General features: G+C 44.0%; 1 protein-coding gene across 2 annotated transcripts in view; it reads left to right on the top strand.

Moving 5' to 3' along the window:
* NLGN4X (neuroligin 4 X-linked) overlaps positions 1-21,318 on the top strand; it is a 313,846-nt gene that overhangs the window by 65,298 nt on the left and 227,230 nt on the right. For both annotated transcript variants that reach the window (XM_015541539.2, XM_042974580.1), the window contains exon 4: positions 8,760-9,545. In XM_015541539.2, coding sequence (XP_015397025.2) covers positions 9,074-9,545 — 472 coding nt within the window. In that variant the 5' untranslated portion in view covers positions 8,760-9,073. The remainder of the gene's footprint in view (positions 1-8,759; positions 9,546-21,318) is intronic.

The following is a 21,318-nucleotide window of genomic DNA, read 5'->3' as shown; positions in this document are numbered from 1 at the left end:
ATAATGTGAATGTTCCTTCTGGTATTATCTTTCCCACTCTCCATAAATCTTGGTAAGCTTGTATTCACATTCTTGAATTTCAAAGCTTAACTCTTCTCTTCCTATCTTGCAGAATCCAGCTCTCTCTCTATACCTAAAATTTTCAATGCATGTCTTAGACATTTCATCCCAGGTTCCATCCTGCATCAGCCCACAGTCCCACAGGAGATGGAAATAGACCACGTGATTGCTTAATAATAGCAATTTCAGTACAGGCTTGGGGCGCCTGGCTGGCTCATTCCATTAAGCGTCTGACTCTTGATTTCAGCTCAGGTCATGATCTCACGGTTTCGTGGATTTGATCCCCACATTGGGCTCTGTGCACAGACCTCGAGGAGCCTGTTTGGGATTCTCTCTCTCCCTCTCTCTCTCTGTCCCTCCCCTGCCCGTGCTGTTTCTCTCAAAATAAATAAATAAACTTAAAAAAATATCTAAATACGGGCTTTATCGCATCAACTGGGCTGTAGACTATGTTCAGATGGGAATTGGATTGACATTTCTTTATATTTAGGAGAGCGGCTCCCGCAGTGAAAGCATTTCTTAGAACCTCAGCAAGTAATTATTACTTTAAAAAAATGTTTGGGAGAGAAGGCGGGGAGGGGCAGAGGGAGAGAGGGAGAGAGAGAATCCCAACCAGGCTCCACGCTGTCAGCACAGAGCCCCAGTCGGGGCTCTAACCCATGAACTGCGAGATCATGACATGAGCCCAAATCTAGAGTTGGATGCTTAACCAACTGAGCCACCCAGGCTCTGCCCTTCAGCAAGTAATTATAATTAGCGAGCATTTCCTGGGAGGATACTTCTTGTTCTAAATTTACATATTTGTATACATATGTATATATGTTTATATGCATTGATGCATACGTGTATTTATAGACACTATATAAATATCTGTCTGTTTTCACACACACACGTATGTTCCATGTGTTGGAACATACCTGCTCATGTCCATGAGTCACATCCTGTACCCTGCCCGTTTTATACAGAAGCAACTGGAGTCCCTGACGGTTTACACCCTTCTCTGGGGTGGCTGATGGAGTTTATATTAAAGCCTGGGTTAAGAGGTAGACGGCATGAGCCTTCAGATCATGTTCCTGCCCAAGCCCCAGAAGGCCCCCAACTATTCAACACGCGGGCAGATCAGTACGATGACGCCTTTCCGTGTGTCTGTGAGGCTTGCTCTTCACATAGCTCATGCTTAGAGCCCTCTGTTTGGATAAGCAACATCACATACAACCGGTTTTATTGATTATCTACAACATAAAGGGCACCGAACAGGGTACTGTGGGGGTTTACGGAAAATGGAGAAGGCACAGTTTCTGAAGCTAATGTGCTTAATATTTCAGTGTCTTAGTTTGGAGACACACACGTACATGTATATTTCACACTACATTATTAATTTGGATTGGTAGACTTGTATGTTTAAAAACTTGCCTATATGTCACGTACACTGGAATACTTGTGTGGAACATATATGTCATATGTAGACATATGTACTATATAAACGTAAGCAATGTGTGTTACATTTATACACACTACGTATGTATAAAAATTTTAAGAACAAACTCTTATGAAATAACTCCATATCCTTAGATAGGATAGAAAAAGAGTACATCATTTATATAGAACAAATAATACAAGAAATCAGTGAATATTGCATGCAAGACAGTCTTCTTCCTCAATCTCGATGGAGACATCAGGTGAAAGAAGTTGGTGACAATTTATCCTGCTAATATATGTTCTCTGGCATTGCAAAATGCATTTCTTCAATTTTTTTAACGTTTATTTATTTATGAGACAGAGACAGAGCACGACAGGGGGAAGGGCAGAGAGTGAGGGAGACACAGAATCCGAAGCAGGCTCCAGGCTCTGAGCTGACAGCACGGAGTCCGCCGCGGGGCTTGAACTCACGAACCGCGAGATCACGGCCTGAGCCGAGGTCGGCGGCTTCACAGACTGAGCCAGGCAGGTGCCCTACGAAATGCGTTTTTCGCGGGTGTGGCTGTAAGGCAATTTCAGCTGCTTCTGACACAACAGACCTTCCCTTGTTTCTCCCTGTCAGTTATCTCACCCAAGTCGGGTCTTACCACTTCACTGGGGGACTTTCTTCTTCCCACCGGCTTCCCTATTTCATGGACACTCTGTGTGGAGGATAATAGGGTGAGGTTTCAGAGAATCCGCAGGCTGAAGGCATCATAGGAGGCCACTTCGTCCAAGCCCTCCTTGTGTCGTTCAGGGGGCTGAAGCCCCTGGGCGCTAAGCGATGGGCCACAAGTCACCTGGCTAATTAGTGACTGGACAGGAGCACTCACAGCTGAGCTTAGTATTCATTTTAGTCCTACTGCCAGGAACGGGCTATGTCAGCGGATGGCCTGGTCCCTGGGGCTCGTAACATAACTTTGGAAAAAAACCAGTTTGTTTCTCCTTCAACTTTTAAATCTGTTTGGATGGTGCGTGGGGACATGAAGGTGTGTTAACATTTAACATTTGCATTTTTCAAGAATCACGTAAATACGTAAATTATATGCATTGATTTAAAAATAAAAATTAAACGCATATGCTGCTGTCCGACAACAGAATAGGACACTATCGATTTCTGTGTCTATCCACGTGTGTGTTGTTTCTACCCTGTCCTGTGTCCCAGACGCAAGCAGAGTTTGGCTTTAAAAATGCCATTGCTCTTTTTATATTATATTTCATTTTTTTAACGTTTAATTTCTTTATTTTGAGAGAGAGAGAGAGAGAGAGAGAGAGAAAGAGGGGAAGAGAGGCAGAGGACAAGAGAGAGAGAGAGAGCGAGAGAGAGCGAGAGAGAGAATCCCAGGCAGGCTCCTTGCTGTCAGCACAGAGCCTGATGTGAGGCTTGATCCCACGTACCGTGAGCACATGACCCAAGTCGAAATCGAGAGTCGGAGGCTTAACCGGCTGACCCACCCAGGGGCCCCTCTTTTAATATTTTAGTACAAATAAGCTCTAACCAATGCCCTGTTTAGTTTTATACAGTATTATATAAATAAAACCACGCCATGCATATTCTTCTGTGACTTGCTTTTTATTTTGGCGATTTCTCCACTTTGATACGTATGTCCGTATTTCATTCATTTTTCACTATTGGGTAGGATGCTCTTTGCATGTGCCAACCTTTATGTGTCCATTCTCCTGTGAATGCACATCTGTGTTATCCTCCTGTGTTATTGCTTCTGTGACTATGCACGGGGACACTGTTTTGTGTCTCTGGACACACATATTAAAGAAGCTTGAGAGCAGAGACAGAGATGATGAACACCAGGTAGTATGTGTATGTCTTTCCATGTGTGTGCAATTAATCGGAACCAAAGTCTTCCTTGTGGTTGACTTCCCCATGGCACAGCAAACTGTTCTGTAATGGGAAAACACTAATTTTCACCAGCACGTATAAGTTTTCTAGTTGCCTTACGTCTTGGCTCAACACTTGCTACCATTTGACTTTTCCATCTTTCAGCCATAATGACTGAGGTCAGGCCTCCTGTCCCGTAAGACCCTTGGCAGATTTGAGGACTTACCGTATGGAATTATGGGAAGGGGCGCCCGCCAAAGGTGGTATTTAACTTAGCCTGAATACCTTGACAAATAATGGTACCAGTTATTAAAATGTAGGGAACAAAAGTACAGGGCCAGTTCGACGGGATCAAAAATGAGAGTTTTCTGAACACCACAAGGTAATGTAAGTGAGAAGGTTCTGGAGACATGACACTGTGACTTTGAAGATGCAGGACCAAGTTTGGTGACAGAAGTCCACCTGTAGCCTGCAGATATTTGCAACTTATTTGATTTAGATTTGGAAATAATTTTTGGTAATAGCTTAATTAGACACAGAAAATCAAGCATTTAATGACCTTTCCATCCGTGCTGATCTTTGTGTTTGCTAAGCGCAGAATGTGAGTGAGGAATCGAGCCGTACTCTTAAGGGTAGTTTCATAAGAACGTAGCTTGTAGTGGGCTGGGGTCATGTCTTCATCCACCACTGTGTCCCCATAGCCTATGAAGCTGATCTTTCTGAAATGCTTCTCGACCTGTGATTAGGTTTTGCGGTGGCTATTGTAGCATCCTGTTGTCCACAGAGTTGACTCTAGAAAAACCTTTTATCCCTGACCTGATTTTTGGGCTACAACTGTCGAGTATCTTTCTATCCAGCCAATTTTGACTGGACCATATGGAAGCCATTAACTCTCTCTCCCGTGTTTAGTCCGGGTTCTGTGGATCCTCTTGCTGGAAACTCCAGTTCCTTTTCCACTGTGGCTCAGGTGTGTTCCTAACCCATTAAAGAACAGACATGGGCAGGCAGGCGGTGGTGTTGATTGATGCCCTGAGCCTGCAGTGCAGCATGAAACCACCTTCCAGATTGTATAGTTGGCATCTTTATTTACTGTCCAATTACTTTATCTACATCTGAGCTTCATGGTTCAACATGGTACATTTTTGTGGGATCCGATTGTCACAACTGAAAGTTCATAGATGAATGAGAAGTGAATGTGCTGTAACGTTCGCCAAAGACAATAGACTGTAACCTTGCTCACCTAGGAGGTAAGACCAGAATATTAAATATATGCAAAAATATGCTAATTGGCTGATGGCTGATGGCTGGCATTGAGTGAACCTTGGTAGGGATTGATGTGTGTGTGTGTGTGTGTGTGTGTGTGCAGGCTGCACATACTTGGAAGAATGGCTATCCTCAGATTTCTTAGTAAACCCTATGGAAGGATTGTTGTACAAGCTCGTTAACTGGGCAGGGACCACAATCAGCTGTTCTTATTCCCGATGCTCATGAGGTCAGATGAACGTGATTCTTCAGAGAGTCTCTGGACACCAGCCCTCCGTGAATCTCAGGCCTCCCATGTAGCTGAGAGCCTCACGGAGCAGAGTTGTTTCTGGCTCCCTCCCCCCACCTTTTTTTTTCCAAGTGGAGTGGTTGGGCTTTTGAAGATGTATCCAGAAAGTTCTCTGTCTTCTAACATATTTGTCACCACATGGAATCATAAAGCTTTGAACGCCCAGGGGGTCGGGGATGTGCTTTTATTCCTCGTTGGGTTCAAGACACCAAAATAAGTTTGGTCGAGACTCATGTTCACGAAGTACATATTTTAACATGAAACCGATCTCAGTTTGAGTGATGCGCACGTTGGAGAGAAATGTATTGCGACTTTTGTTTTGACCCATTTATATTCTGAAACGCCTGCACAGCGTGAGCTTTGTCTTAATTACAATCTCAGACAGAATAACCGCCCTGTAGAGAATCGTTACAAAAGACCCTATCAAGTTATAAATCATGCCGAAATGCCACCATTAGATATCCCTCTTTCTGCAACCTTTGCAGAGAAAACATGCTATAAAGCTGTTCTTAACTCTCAAACTCTATCTATTCAATGGCATCATTTTTACATTTTTTCATTAAAATTTTTTATTCAGCTAATTCGCTGTAAATTTTTTTAAATGTTTATTTTTGAGAGAGAGAGAGAGATAGAGCGACAGCAAGTAGGGGAGGGGGAGGGGGAGGGAGACACAGAATCTGAAGCAGGCTCCAGGCTCTGAGTTTTCATCACAGTGCCTGATGAGGGGCTCGAACCCACAGACTGTGAGATTATGACCTGAGCTGAAGTTGGACACTTAACTGACTGAGCCACCCAGGTGCCCCTCTACTAATTCACTTTATAATATGCCCTTTTTATTTATAAAATATGTATAATATATAGAATATTATATATAGATATATGTAATGTATAATGTATTAAGTATATATATGTTATATGCATATATAACAACATTTCACCCCTTTTGAAATATTTTCCAGTGTCTGACATTTACATGAGAGGACTTTTATTTTTTTAGTCCCCAAATATGTTGGTTGGTTGAATTTATAGGGATTTTTTTTAATCATGATGATGATGTGTGTTTAATAGATTTACTTTTGAATTCTGTATTACTTGTAATGCTAAAACTTTTAAAGTTGTCAGATATTTTAATGTAACACACACATACACACATACACACACAAGCATATTACAAAGGTTTTTTTTCAAAATAGATTAAACTTTTTTTTTTAACATTTATTTATTTTTGAGAGACAGACAGAGAGAGAGAGAGCACAAGCTGGGGAAGGACAGAGAGAGAGAGGGAGACACAGAATCCAAAGCAGGATCCAGGCTCTGAGCTGTCAGCACAGAGCCAGACATGGGGCTGGAACTCATGAACTGAGAGATCACGACCTGAGCCGAAGTCGGCCACTCAACTCAGTCACCCAGGCACCCCTTAAAATACATTTTTTAATGTTTATTCACTTTTTGAGAGACAGAGACAGAGCGTGAGCAGGGGAGGGGCAGAGGGAGAGGGAGTACAGAATCCGAAGCAGGCTCCAGGCTCCGAGCTGTCAGCACAGAGCTCGACGTGGGGCTTGAACTCATGAACTGTGAGATCATGACCTGAGCTGAAGTCGGACGCTTAAACGACTGAGCCACTCAGGCTCCCCACAAACATATAATGTTTAAAATGTACCCATGGATACCTAAGTCACTTACATGGCCCCAGAATTCCATGCTGGATGGCTCAGACTGTGGTCCTCACTCTGGGGTCATTTAGCAATAACTGGAGACATTTGTGATTGCTCAAATTGGGTGGGGAGGTGTTACTGGCATCTAGCAGGTGGAGTCCAGGCAGGATGCTTAACACGCTACCAGGCACAGGACATCACCTTTCGCAAAGAAGTACGTGGTGCAGAATGGCAACGGTGCTGAGGTAGAGAGACCATGGGCTTCAGATCAGATTACTTTTGTGCAAATTAGCCCAATTTCAAACAATGAGGAAATAAGTAAGACAGTCCTGAACTGATGAACATTACCTATAAGGTGTTCACACGTCCCCCAACACCTTCTCTTAGGTCCTGCTGGTCCATGATCTCTCTCTGGCCCTCAGAACCCTGTGGGGAGGTCGGTTTAGGCAGAGGACAGGCTTGATCATTGGGCTCAGCGTGAACTCTAGGGCTGATCCCATTGTGTACTCTTAACACGCATGTGGCTTGTAGATCCTCTCAGTCCTGCTCACCACACCCCATGAAGAAGGTTTGACACACCATTGACCTACATTCCCAGCAGCTCAGCTCCCTTCCCTCAGCTCACAGAGGTAGCCTTTTGAGGACCTGAGTCTCTCAGAATCACAAATTAATGGCGAGTGCATTTTTATTCAGGTCTGATGAACTTGGCCCAGGAAGTCATAGACTATGGAATTTCCCCCAGAGGTGGTATAGCTCCATGACAGTTCCAGCTCTGATAGGTTTAATTTTTTTACGTTCATTTATTTTGAGGGGGGCCAGAGAGAGAGAGAATCCAAGCCGGTTTCCACACTCAGCATGGAGACCGATGTGGGCTCGATCCTACAACCCTGAGATCATGACCTGAGCCAAGACCAGGAGTCGAATGCTTATGTGACTGAGCTATCCAGGCATCCCACCGATAGGTTTAATTAAAAAAAAAAAAGCTCGTTGGCATATTCTCCTCCACTGTGCACTTAACTGGGTGCTTATGGTCTAGTCCAGAAATAATCTGAATTGCCCACAACATCTTTACAAACGCATTCTCTGTTTTCGAGTTGAAGAACACTCTATTTAAGGATAGGATTCCTTGCACCACCTAATGTAATATTTTCTATCCCTAATGGAGCATTCACAATCCTTTCCTGCTCATGCACAACATTCCTTAATGCCGTAAGAGGAACGATTGATCTAGTGAGAGTCATAAGATCTACATCGAGACAAGTCTGGGAGAACAGACTCAGTGGGAGGGTAACTCAAAAGTACCATCAGCTTTTAAAATGGGCTGCAAGGTGAGAAGTTTACCCTGGATGGCTTAGGTATCAACACTTTTAATTATGAATGATGTCCTGATGGGACAAGCACTACAGAATGTACTTGAAATGCAGTGTCATGCTCAGTTCTTACAAGGATGCGGAGATTCAGGGTGATGATGTGTGGAGTCTAAAGATAGGTGCCATTAAGTAACCCAAGAGAGATTAGTATCCAGAGCCTACACTCATTTTTTCCCCAAGTCTATTTATTTATTTTTTTTGAGAGAGGGAGGGAGAGAGAGAGGGAGAGAGAGAGAGGGAGGGAGGGAGGGAGGGGACAGAGAGAACCTCAAGCAGGCTACACTCTGTCAGCATGGAGCCTGACTCAGGGTCCATCCCATGAACCATAAGATCATGACCTGAGCTGAAACCAAGAGTCGGATGCTTAACCCACTGAGCCACCCAGGCGCCCCTGAGCGTGCACACTTCTCCTTTCCTTGTACTGAAAAAATTTTCATATGTTCCATGACTCTCAGACCTTAGGGAATAGTGACAGTTTCCTTACATGCTTGACAAACATTGGGGAGCACCTGTCCACTGATTGGCTGGTCATTGTAGCTAATGGTGAAATTGGGAGATGTCATTTGAGCAATATGTATCACTTTTGGGCAACTCAACAAAGACAACGTTCAACAAATGCTAAATGTCTTCTAAATGTCCTGTGTCGTTCCTGGTAACGGGCACCCAACAAGAATTAAGACAAGTGAGGCTCTTGCTAGGTTCTGTTACATGAAGATAGATGCTCAGCAGCAAATAGGAATTTCATAGAGTCATGTTGAGGGTTGCATGGCATCCTTGGCTTCATTATCATCGTCCGTGTTTGCTTTTGTTTTCTTCTCCCCCATTAGGCGGACTGCTCTGCCTGGGAGTTTTCCTAAGGAACCCTTGTCCTCGGATATCGGATGGTCACCGCCTCCTTGGAGCCTCACACTTGCCGGGATTCGGTGCCAGGATTAAGAGAGGGCTGCTCTCTCTCGCAATGGGCTGCCGAGACAACTGCCGGGTTTCTTCTTAACCTTGGGCTCTGTCTATGACCCATCTGAGAGGCTCCCCTCCTGGGTCCTTTGCTCCCTGGGAAGCCCTATCTCTCTGCGGGCTCGCCTCACGGCTCTGTTTGCTTGGAGTTGTATCACACGGACACCTGCGGATGTGGAAGTGAACAATGTCGAGGCCCAAGGGACTGTTATGGCTTCCGTTGTTCTTTACCCCAGTCTGCGTCATGTTGAACTCCAATGTTCTCCTGTGGATAACCGCTCTTGCCATTAAGTTCACGCTCAGTGACAGCCAAGCACAGTATCCAGTGGTCAACACAAATTATGGCAAAATCCGGGGCTTAAGAACACCATTGCCCAATGAGATTTTGGGTCCAGTGGAGCAGTACTTGGGGGTCCCGTATGCCTCTCCTCCCACTGGAGAGAGGCGATTTCAGCCCCCAGAGCCCCCGTCCTCATGGACTGGAGTTCGAAATGCCACCCAGTTCGCTGCTGTGTGCCCCCAACACCTGGACGAGAGGTCTTTATTACATGATATGCTGCCCATCTGGTTTACTGCTAATTTGGATACTTTAATGACCTACGTTCAAGATCAAAACGAAGACTGCCTTTACTTAAACATCTACGTGCCCACGGAGGATGGTGAGTAGTTTATTTAAACAGTAAACAGCACGTGCTCGCCCAGTGTTGGATTTGCCAACAGGGTTTTCGAATGTCCTGTGCATGATATTTTTTCCTATAACCTGTTTACGTTTTTCATATTGTGAATGCAGCAACGACCCTAATTTATGATTCATTCCCCCTTGTATTTACCAAGCACTCAGAGATGGACAGTGCCGTCATTAATGACTTAATTATTTTCATCTATTGCCTTTTTAGCGTGTTTACAATGTGTATCTGCAGCGGATAACCAGTGCGAGCATGTCGTGTTACCTTTTCTGCCCGCATCATCTGTAAAGGGACGAGTCTATAGAAAACAATAGGATTAAGAACACTGTCATGTTTAAGTTGCAAACTGAAAATTAGAAGGCATGGTTCTTTTGCATTAATGCCTAAAGAGTTTAGCAGTTTCCTCCTTCCTTCCTTCCTTCCTTCCCTCTTTCTTTCCCTCCTCTCTTTCTCTTTCTTTCTTTTCCTTCCCTCCCTCCTTTCTCCCTCTTTTTCCTTCCTTCCTTCCTTCCTTCCTTCCTTCCTTCCTTCCTTCCTTCCTTCCGAGTCTTGAAAGGAAAACCACTGATTGTTTTCAATATAGAAGCAAGGGATATTTCATACAATGGTTGGATTTCATTGTTTAGACTCATTATTGCTAACATAAATTTACAGCTTGTTTCCTCCTAATATTCACAGCAGTCAAATGGCTAACGAGTATCCTTACATGATTCTAGCTACATTAGGAGATAATGTGCTTGCTTGAACAAAATGTTCCCTTTCTTCTCAGTAGCACAGCCATGAAAATCTGTAAGAACCAATGATGTTTGATTTATTCATTTAATCCAACGGTAGTAGAATTTGGTTATCTTCCTGTCTGTGTAGATTTCAAATTAAAAAACAAAAAATTTGTAAAGGCTAACCAGACTAATGTTATGCTGCAGTGTGAACACATTTCTCACTGACCATTTGCGTATGCTATTTTTAGACAAGGGGAGACAAAAGCCTGAAAGGTACCTCTTACTGGAATTAAAAGAACTAATTTACAGGAACCATAGGCACCATCAACTATAGAAACGAAAATGTGCCCTTTGTATCTTTTAGGGGAGAGATTTCTTTTTCTTTTTGTTCTTTTTGCCCCCCTTTAATCCTTGGAGAATGATTTTTACTTAAGATTTGCCTGAAGGTGTGCAAGAAGGGATCTGCCGTGTCCAAAATTGGATCATCTGTCCTGTGCTGTGTCCTTGTCAGTGCTGAAAGGTAGCCTCAGCACGTCACGAAACACCAGACCGTGGTGGTCTATTATTACCCACATCACAGAGAACCCCCGGAGAAAGGGGTGGAAAGACAGTGCACTATTATATTTGTACGCTAATATAATTATAATCTCTGGCTAGTGGTGCTTGTAGGGAAGCATAACCATACCCCAAACTAATGAGACAGCTCACTTCTGAAGCCGCTTAGCTGGGTGGTGGTTGTTCTCCTCGCGACCTACGCAAATAAGACATTCGAAGAAGCAAAGGCAGAAAAGGACAGAGAGAACAACACAGCATACAAGATGAAAATCGCCGTCCTGGTACGCTTGCCGTGCTGGGGACTTTGTGGCTCTCCCCTCCCGGTGAGAGGTCGGTTGGTCCGAAAGAGACCAACCCCGGAGAAAAATCAGTAGCCTTCCCGACTACAGCACCGAGATGTGCAGCTGTGTAGCTCGGAAACATGAAGGATTTGGCCATTTCACTGTGGTCTGCTACTGACTAGGAATTGGGAAATGCTACCTGATGGAAAAGCAATCCAGACTTAAAAGAGTAAGGCCAGCGTGGCTTGCTTGCCTGTTCGGGGTTTCCAGAGCTCTTTTGCAAACAGTATCTCACGTGATCTTGACGAGAGAATCAGAAATCCAGTTGGGGCTGAAAGGCGGAATGTGTTTTCCTACAACGTATAAATATTGGCATTTCGCTCGTGAGTGAAGGTGTACCTGCCTGTATGTTTGTACAAAGAACAAATCACAGCCTGTAGGGTCAGGAGTCTTGAGGTTTCTTTTTCTTTTCTTTTTTAAAATATTTGCATCAATTTGAGAATCGATGTGGAGCTTTAGAAATTTAATTGTTGGTTATTCACTTAATGAATAAACTCGCCGCCCTTAATAACATATTGAAATGGCAACATGCTGATTCCTCCAAGGACCTCCCTTTATGGACTGCCTTAACTCATATCAATGCATTTATGTAATGATGTAAGACAGCAATATTGCATATACCACCTTGATCCTTCAATTTTCTAAAAAAAATTTTTAACGTTTATTTATTATTGAAAGACAGAGTATGAGCAGGGTAAGGGAAAAGAGAGAGGGAGACACAGAATCCCAAGCAGGCTCCAGGCTCCAAGCTGTCCGCACAGAGCCCGACACGGGGCTTGAACTCAGACACTGCGAGATCACGACCTGAGCCGAAATAAAGAGTCAGACAGTTACGGGCACCTGGGTGGTGTACCTGCTTAAGAGTCTGGCTCTTGATCTCGGCTCAGCTGAGCTGTCACAGTGTGGAGCCTGCTTGGGATTCCATCTCTCTCTGTGCCCCTCCCCTGCTTGTTGTCTCGTTGTCTCTCTCAAAATGAACACAAATAAACATAAAAAAAAGAGTTGGGCTTTTGACCGACTGAGCCACCCAGGCGCCCCGATCCTTCAATTTTTTAGATTCATTCTTTCTGTGTCAATTAGAGGGTGACGGGGTTGACCATGCCCACCTTGACTTGACTCCCAAAGATAGTTCTTGAGTACCCACCACTTGCTTAGATGTTGGGATTGCACAGGACATGAGGATTCCTAATTTAGGGAGACGGACGCTTGTGGGCAAAAAAACGACTCCCCAAAGGCACCTCCATTGCTAATCCCTGGCACCTGCAACTGTGACACCTTCCATGGCGAAGGGCCATTTCCACTGCATGTGGGATTGCCTTGGCTCATCGGTTGACTTTATGCTAAGGGGAGCGTAGCTTGCACAACCTGGGTGGGACCACCAGTTAATGACAAAGACCCTCCATCCGTTGCTGCACCCTGGCTCTGCTGCTTTCTGTCTCCCGGTGCCAGCTTCCAACTCTGACCTTCCCAACTGTAAGGTAACACCTGTTTGCTGCTGTGTGACTATGCAACGTGCACGGCAGTGTGTTACAATCCTGCTAGAACTCCACAGTGAAGCCTATACCCTAAGTGAAAACAGAGTAATGGCTGAAGCACTTGTTTTGTTTTGAGCCTTCGGAACCCCTACCCATTCTGAGACTCCATGTGCTTTCCTTTCCATCTCCAGTGTTACCTATAGGTGGGAAGACCTTCTTAATGCTGGCTGGTGACAATTTGCTGCTTTCTGCACGCATACCAAGGAGATGGTACTGGTTCCAGTTTGCGGGCACTCTGCAGAGTTGAGGCATTAACTCTGTAGGGTAGAAACGCAACCTTTGTGTCCACTGTGATAGTATAAGGCTAGGGCAAATCCTACTAACTGTCATACTTCAGAGGGATTGTACACAGGGATGTCATGAAGGGACATTTAAATTTACCCAGGCGTCTCAAACTAATTTCCAGAGTCAGTGTCAATGAATGAGCCACAGCAAAACACCCAAGTGGTCCTCTTCTGTCTACTAAATCTCGCTCACAACGGGAGCTGCACGTCTAAGTGGTGTCCCCTTTGCACCCATGTTAGCAAAATAGTTTGGGCTCCTCGCCTGTAGACCTCAAGATCCTACCAAGATCTGGGCAGAGTGATTCTTTATGCTTTTTTTTTTTAATATAATTTATTGTCAAGTTGGCTAACATAGAGCGTATACGGTGTGCTCTTGGTTTCGGGGGCACATTCCCTTGGTTCATCGCTTACATACAACACCCAGTGCTCATCCCAACAGGTGCCCCCCTCAGTGCCTACCACCCATTTCCCCCCACCCTCCCCTGCCCCTCCATCAACCCTCAGTTCTCTGTATTTAAGAGTCTCTTATGGGTTTATTTCAAACAGAGAGGGAGGCAAACCATAAGAGTCTCTTTATGCTTTTTATTTTTATTTATTTTTTTTACTAAGTATTATAGAACTTGGGCATTTTTTAAAATTTATTTATTTTTTTTTAATATATGAAATTTATTGTCAAATTGGTTTCCATACGACACCCAGTACTCATCCCAAAAGATGCCCTCTTCAAGGCCCATCACCTACACTTCCCTCCCTCCCACCCCCCCCATCAACCCTCATCTTTATGCTTTTTAATGTAAACCCACTTCCCGCCTCCAGCTGAGTCTAGAGGGATAGCTGTAACAACGTGCCCACCTGGGTTCACATGCCAGCCTTTCCCCTTACCAGCCAAGGGATGACGGCGGACAGGTCACGTGGCTTGTACGTGCCTCTGTTTCCTGTGGGTGTGAATGAGATCCACTGGGATTTAAGGCGCTCATATATGAAGTATCCTGCACATGTAACCACTCTGTAGTCTGATGTTAGTGCAGCGTAATTCATCGTCAAAAAGGGAACAAAAACAACATATCAGCAAAATTGCATGTGCTTCTGGAGTCTAACATAAATATTAATCCAGTGCGTAATAAATGTTTCTTGTCTGTAACATAATCATTTACTGTAGTAGTGGGATCACTACTAGATAGTGTAGAACGGGATCAAGGGACCATCCTTTCTGATAGTGCTGAGTATGGCTTTAAGAAAAGGGAATGTAGAGGGAATACGATACTGTTTTACAAGAGCACAGAATTATTCTGCTCTCCCTTATTCCGGAGCCTGGTCTTTTCCAGCCTCAGTTGTCAAACGCGTTTTTAGCATCCTGTGTGAGTTACAGAAATTAATCATCAAGAAAGCATTAAAATTCATTTCTTGGAAGAGTGCCTTTGCACATCCAAAGACAATAGTAGTCTTTTTTTTTTTAAACGTGAGATAAAAGAGAGATTAATTTCCTTTCTGTTCTCATCAAGTCTCAGTCCATTTGTATGCATGTAAGTCACATGCAGGTGACAAAGTAAAAGGGTAACTGAGTTAGAGTTAACACAGTGAGACAGATGTTTTAACGAATCAACATGCAACTCTGTGAAAACAAAGGATTGTCATTTCTGTCTGTCACTCGCGTCTGTGACGTTGTGTAGACGTAGCTCGTAAGGGAAGGTAATTATGGAAGATTACTAAACAGAAATCTCTCCGACAAGGATTCCTGGAAGGGAATTGAGTATTTCGCGAAGACGGTTATCCTGGAGTGGATTTCTGATAACATGCATTTCTCTACCAGCTTAGAAGATTGAGACATTCAACCTCCTCCACACTTAGTGACGTCAGCTATATTAGTGATAATAGCAGGCCTCTTAGACCTCTTCTGCATATTGTTTAGGATTATAGCAATTTTGGAGTATGCCTCTGCTTAATTATGAATCATAATTAACAAGATGATTATACAGATAATTTTGACATGGAAGAGGTCAGTACATTATCTGTTGAATTTCATGTGAATTTCATGTTATTCTCGTTACATGAACTTTCACTGGAAGATTCAGTTCCTTGTGTTCGATGGTCGGGAGTAGGTCCCTGCCTTCCTGCTCCGTGGTTTGGTTCTCCTGAACCAGGCTGTTTTCATACTAAATTCATTTCACTTTCCCTCTTTTATGTCTAAGAGCACCTCTCCTTGGAGCGCTCCTATCCAGATGGCAGCAAAAGCGAACAGAAGCGAAGATTTCTGTAGCTTTGGATTCGACGACCATGGAGGGTGTGTGGTGTGCAAAGCGGGGGCCCACACATGAACACATCTGACCTACAGATCACACAGTGAGCTCACAGGTGACATCCAGGAGGAAAGTCAAAGAGTGTTAGTCGTTAAGATAAATAAAAGTGACTGGTCTCTATTTTACTGATCCAATCAGATACTCTATATTTGGGTTCAGAGAAATAGGTTTCTACAAACGAGAAACAGATTTTTCTTAACGTTTTTTTTTGTTTATTTTTGAGAGAGAGAGAGAGAGCGTGAGTGGGGGAGAGGCACAGAAAGATGGAAACATAGAATCTGAAGCAGGCTCCAGGCTCTGAGCTGTCAGCACAGAGCCTGACACGGGGCTCGAACACACGAACCTGAGATCATGACCTGAGTTGAAGTCGGATGCTCAACCGACTGAGCCACCCAGGCACCCCACAGATTTTTTTTTAAGTGAAAAACATTTCCCTGTTAGATTTCACATATCTGATTACTTTGGAAAGTGAACGTGTGTGTGTGTGTGTGTGTGTGTGTGTGTGTGTGTGTGTGAAAGGTGTCCACTCAAGCGCGATATCCACTGTCCAATGCAGATCAAATGTGTTACGATTTCTGAAAACGCCCAGTTGGACATTGGAACATACTAACACTATACGGTCCCTTCCTCTCCGAATATGCAAGCACTCTGACGTCCCCTTTAAGCAAAACACTCTCTTGTCTGCTGTGAGCACATACTCATTTGCTCTGTGGGGAGAGGGTGTTCCCAGCAGAAAGGGAGGAACAGAGGAGGGATTGACTCTTCAGCAAGGGAGTTTTGTGGTGCGTTTCCACAAGATAGGAGAAAGTTTGTAAACTCTCCTTCTTCCTTAAACTGATGCCTTCAGCCACATTCTGCATCATGTCTTTGGGGACTTACTCATCCCTCCATCCACAAGTGAAGTCCAGTATTCACTTAACATCCAACTCACCTGCTACGAGTTGACTTATTTCCAACTCAAGCCAGTCAATCTATGAATCTCCTCATCCCAACTTTGATTCTGTATCTCTTTTCTTCTCGTTTGCTCCTTTAAAGCCCTTTTAGCTGATTCATTCAAAAATTACCGATTTAAAAAAATGACCATTTGCACTTAGCGTACACAAGGCATTGGACCTGTCCAAATGGTGATAGAAGAGAATATAAGCTCTTTGCTTGGAAAATGAATGAACTGTAACAAAACTCAAGTTTCAGAAAGGGTTCAGTGGGCAGAAGAATTCAGGGAGTTGTTAGGATCTCAAGAAAAAAAAAAATAAAAGGAGGGCAGTCTGTAAGTTGATGTTTTCCGTTGCGGATCCACAAGGGAACGTTTTCCACCAATCCTGACATGATACACAAGGCATATACGCATATGTTCTGCAGTGAGGAAGGGATTTCTGAACTCCTCCAAATAAGCTCCTCATTTATCGTTTCTCTAGATAGGCTAAGACATAAAAAGTGCAAAAATGGGGAGGAGGGAGAGATAAAACCTCACAAAATGATAGGACAGTGCACTGATGGTATAATCTTGCATGCAAAGCGCTCACCTGGGTGTTTTTTGCACTGTTACATTTTTGACGTCAGAGGATTCATTACTGGGACTCCATCCCCAGGAATTCCAATGCGCATTTTTCTTCTCAGCACCACTAGGCAGTAACGTTAAATCAGAGAACGTAAAGTTCCATTCTTACCAAGTTCAAATGTACTTTTCTCACCTGAAATTAAAGATATATATATCATTTATTAAAAGATTTCTGCCTCCTTCCCAATTCTTCAATCTACTGAATTACTTTCATCACTATATTTTATTTTATTTTTATTTTTTTAAAAAAAATTTAAATGTTTTTATTTATTTTTGGAGAGAGAAAGAGACAGAGCATGAGTGGGGGAGGAACAGAGAGAGAGGGAGACAAAGAATTCGAAGCAGGCTCCAGGCTCTAAGGTGTCAGCACAGAGCCTGATTCAGGGCTCGAACTCACGAACTGTGAGATCATGACCTGAGCTGATGTCAGACGCTTAATTGACTGAGCCACCCAGGTGCCCTCATCGCTATATTTTGTAATGTAGCTACCCAGAGTCTATGAAATAAAGTTATCACATTAGTTTTGCGTGTTTAAGAATAGCTTAGATTCAAAAATAGTAGCACAGCACAGAGAGCAAACTGCATTCTCCCTAAGAAAATTTAAATGTTTAAAATCTATCAACTTAGATTAGATCTTTCCTGTTGAGCTCAAATCAACTAATAATGAGATCAAATTCCACTGTAGTACATTTTACAAGTTGCTTGCATTTCATCAAGAGATTTTGGTGCGTTGAGTTTCCCATCAGGGGGTTTTGCTGTATTGAGTGTCACGGTCCAAGTTTCCCATCAAGGGATCTTGGTATATAGGGTATCATGGTCCAAGTTTCCCATGAAGGGCTCTTGGACTGTTGAGTATCATGGTCCAAGTTTCCCACGAAGAGATCTTGGTATGTTGAGTACCATGGTCTCAAGTTTCCCATCTAGGGATCTTGGTATATAGGGTATCATGGTCCAAGTTTCCCATGAAGGGCTCTTGGACTGTTGAGTATCATGGTCCAAGTTTCCCACGAAGAGATTTTGGTATGTTGAGTACCATGGTCTCAAGTTTCCCATCAAGGGATCTTGGTATATAGGGTATCATGGTCCAAGTTTCCCATCAAGGGATTTGGGTGTATTGGGTATCATGGTCCAATTTTCCCTGGAGTGCACGATGGCACCAAGATGGGCGTCCATCACGGAATTACAAAGACCTCCTCTCGAGGGCTCATTGCATCCGCCGTCTTCCTTAGTGCCATATTTGCCTGTTCTTTACTCACTGAAGCCCTGTGCCCAGTTGTAACATCTGCCGTGTCCTTAGAGTTGTGGTTATTTTACAAGTCTACACCGCCGATGGACTCTAAAACTTGTTTTGAGATTATTCTTTCATTTGTTCCTTCTCCAACCGTTTCTGGGCATCCACCATGCTCTGGGCATTGCCTCTTGGCCAGCGTCTGTACAGAGCGTACACCAAGGGGAGAGAGGCAGAGAAGGAACAACACCCAGGCGACCAGGGGCTGAGACTCACAAAAAGAATAGTGAACAAAACCAAGCCCCTTCTCTTATGAAGCGAGTGCTGAGAGGCAGGCAACATATAACAAACGCATATGCACCGCGTTCGCCATAAACCTTTTCTAGGCAGGAGGACATCGGTCACATGAATGAGTGAATGGGGAACACTTGGCCACTCAGCCTTTTTTGGACCTGGCCATGAAAGACTTTTGCAGCTCCGTTAAGAGAGTTGACTTTGTTGTTAGACAAAGTGCTGGTGATCTATACCTGTGAACTTTCTACCAACACAGCCGGGGCAATTTTGGATGCTACTTTTGCTCACTCTGTTGCTTGGAAAATCTTTGAAGACAAGGTATTATGCCCTTTCCTGTGTAGAGTTTTGTAAGTCTCCTCAGCAGGTTTAGCTTTCTCCAGCACGTGGCTATGAGACTGACCCAACCTCCTACCTAGCAGTGCAAAGACTCCCCAAGATGATTTATTCTTTTTATTTTAACTTTATCTATTTATTTTGAGAGAGAGGAAGCAGGAGAGGGACAGAGAGACAGGAGAGAGAGAATCCCAAGCAGGATCTGAGCTGCCCGCACAGAGCGGGATGCGGGGCTCGAACCCACTAACTGTGAGATCATGACCTGAGCCAAAATCAGTAGATGCTCAACTGACTTCTTTTTAATTTTTTAAAATTTTTCAATGTTTATTTGTTATTTGAGAGACAGAGACAGAGCATGAGCAAGGGAGGGGGCAGAGAGAAAGAGAGACACAGAATCCGAAGCAGGCTCCAGGCTCTGAGCTGTCAGCACAGAACCTGACGCGGGGATCAAACCCAGGAACCGTGATATCATGACCTGATCTGAAGTTGGATGCCAACCGACTGAGCTACCCAGGCACCTCTGATGATTTATTCTCCATCACAATGTATGTTCTAAACAAGCCTGGAGTTGACCTTAGATTTTTTTCATTAGCGAATGCATGAAGCTCTTGGCTTACTTACATCGTGCCTGAAAGTCACATGTTCTCATAATTTTTTAAAGAAGTAGCATCCTATTTTACGACATGATTTAGAAAGTAATGGAAAACAGGATCCCTCTGCTTCCCATGATAAATTGTGTGCGCACACACTGGGACAAAGTAATTTGCGGCTGAGGCTTGGATATCCCTGTAGGATGTTGACTGCATTATCTTTCCCAGTTGCAGCTGGGCCAAAGCCTGTGTGCTGCACATTTCCCTGAAATACCAAGCCCCAGAGGTGTTACAAGGGAAGACGGCATAAAATTGCGAAAGAACAGCCAAGAAGCTAATTGCTTTGTAGTTTTGAGGAAGCAGGGCGTTGTCTGTTTTTAAATACAGTTGACTGTGACTTGACTTAATGGTGATGGGCTCATTTCCAGGATTTTCAGTAATGGTCACAGGTTAGAGTAATTGAGTTGAGGGGCGCCTGGGTGGCTCATTAGGGTGAGCTTTCAACTCTTGATTTTGGCTCAGGTCACGATCTCAGAGTTCATGGGTTCGAGCCCCATGTCGGGCTCTGTGCTAACACTGCAGACTCTGCTTGGGGTTCTCTCTCTCTCCCTCTCTCCCTGCCCTGCCCCTCCCCCACTCTCACTCATGCTCTCTCCCAAAATAAATAAACACACATTAAAAAAAGAATAATTGAGATGCCAGAAATCATCAGGTTAGAAGTTATGAGGTCCTAGCCTGAGAGGAATTAAGGGTCTGTGAGATTTGAAATTGTTATCCTAAGGCCACAGACTATCGGTTGGAATCGTTAAAAAAAATTTTTTGATGTGTGTTTATTTATTTTTTTGTGAGGTACAGAGACAGAATGCGAATGGGTTAGGGACAGAGAGAGAGGGAGACACAGAACCCGAAGCAGGCTCCAGGCTCTGAGCTGTCAGCACAGAGCCCGACGCGGGGCTCGAACTCGCAAACCATGAGATCGTGACCCAAGCCAAAGTCAGACACTTAACTGACTGAGCCTTCCAGGCGCCCCGTCAGTTGGAATCTTTTAAAAGACGTTTACAGATCATAGCATGGCTCTTAGTCCTTCAGACTTTTCTCTTGTCATTGGGTTTTTGAGTTGACCCGTGTTATGGGTTGAATTGTGTCCCCCCAGAAAGATAATATGGAAGTTGTAATCCCTGATTAGTGAATGTCCGCTTCTTTGAAAGGAGGGCTTTTGTAGATGTAATCAAGGTAAGATGAGGTCATGCTATATTAGGAAGGACCCTAAATCCATTATGACTGGTGTCCTTACAATAGAAGACACATGGAAAAAGACAGATCTACATGGAGAAAATGCCATAAGAAGGTGGAGGCAGAGATATGAGTAGTGGATCCACAAGACAGAAAACACCAAAGATTGCTAGAAAGCACCGGAAACTGAGAACTGAGAGAGAGTGACATTGTTCTCCCCCAGACCCTAGAGAAGTAACCAGCGCTGCTGACTCCATAATTTCAGACATCTGTCCTGCAGAACACTTGGGCAGTTCATTCTTTTTAAGCCATGTGGCTCTGGATCTGAATCATCGCCGTTACTAACCTGGCACTTTTGGTTTATCCTTGGATTTCTTCTGTCTCTCTGTGAGGCTGTCTCCATGTGGAGGTAAAAAACGGTCACCAGCATTTCCCTGTGATATCACCCTTGAGTTTCGAGAAGTACATTGGCCTGGGGACGATGCCACTGGTTCAGCATGGGTCACAGGCCAACTCTGAAACGTGAGGAAATTTGTATTTGGACAACACTGAGGCAAAACCACATTGGGGTACTGTGCTCTGGACGGATGTCTGGCTCTGGAGGTTGGCCTTGGGTGGCGAAGCAGGGCTAGCATGAGCTATGACTCCAGGTGGAAAAATTGCCCTGAAATGGGCCAAGCTCATTAGGACAGGGCGTAACCTACTGTGTCTGTTTCTTCTAAGCATTCCAGCTAAAGGGCTGGGTTTGCTGAAGGATTACCCAATTTAGAGAGTTGATC

This window comes from Panthera tigris, chromosome X (assembly GCF_018350195.1).
Source record: "Panthera tigris isolate Pti1 chromosome X, P.tigris_Pti1_mat1.1, whole genome shotgun sequence".
Lineage (NCBI taxonomy): Eukaryota > Metazoa > Chordata > Mammalia > Carnivora > Felidae > Panthera > Panthera tigris.
Note: the sequence above shows the minus strand (reverse complement) of the source record. Positions and strands in the feature narration are given on the sequence as shown.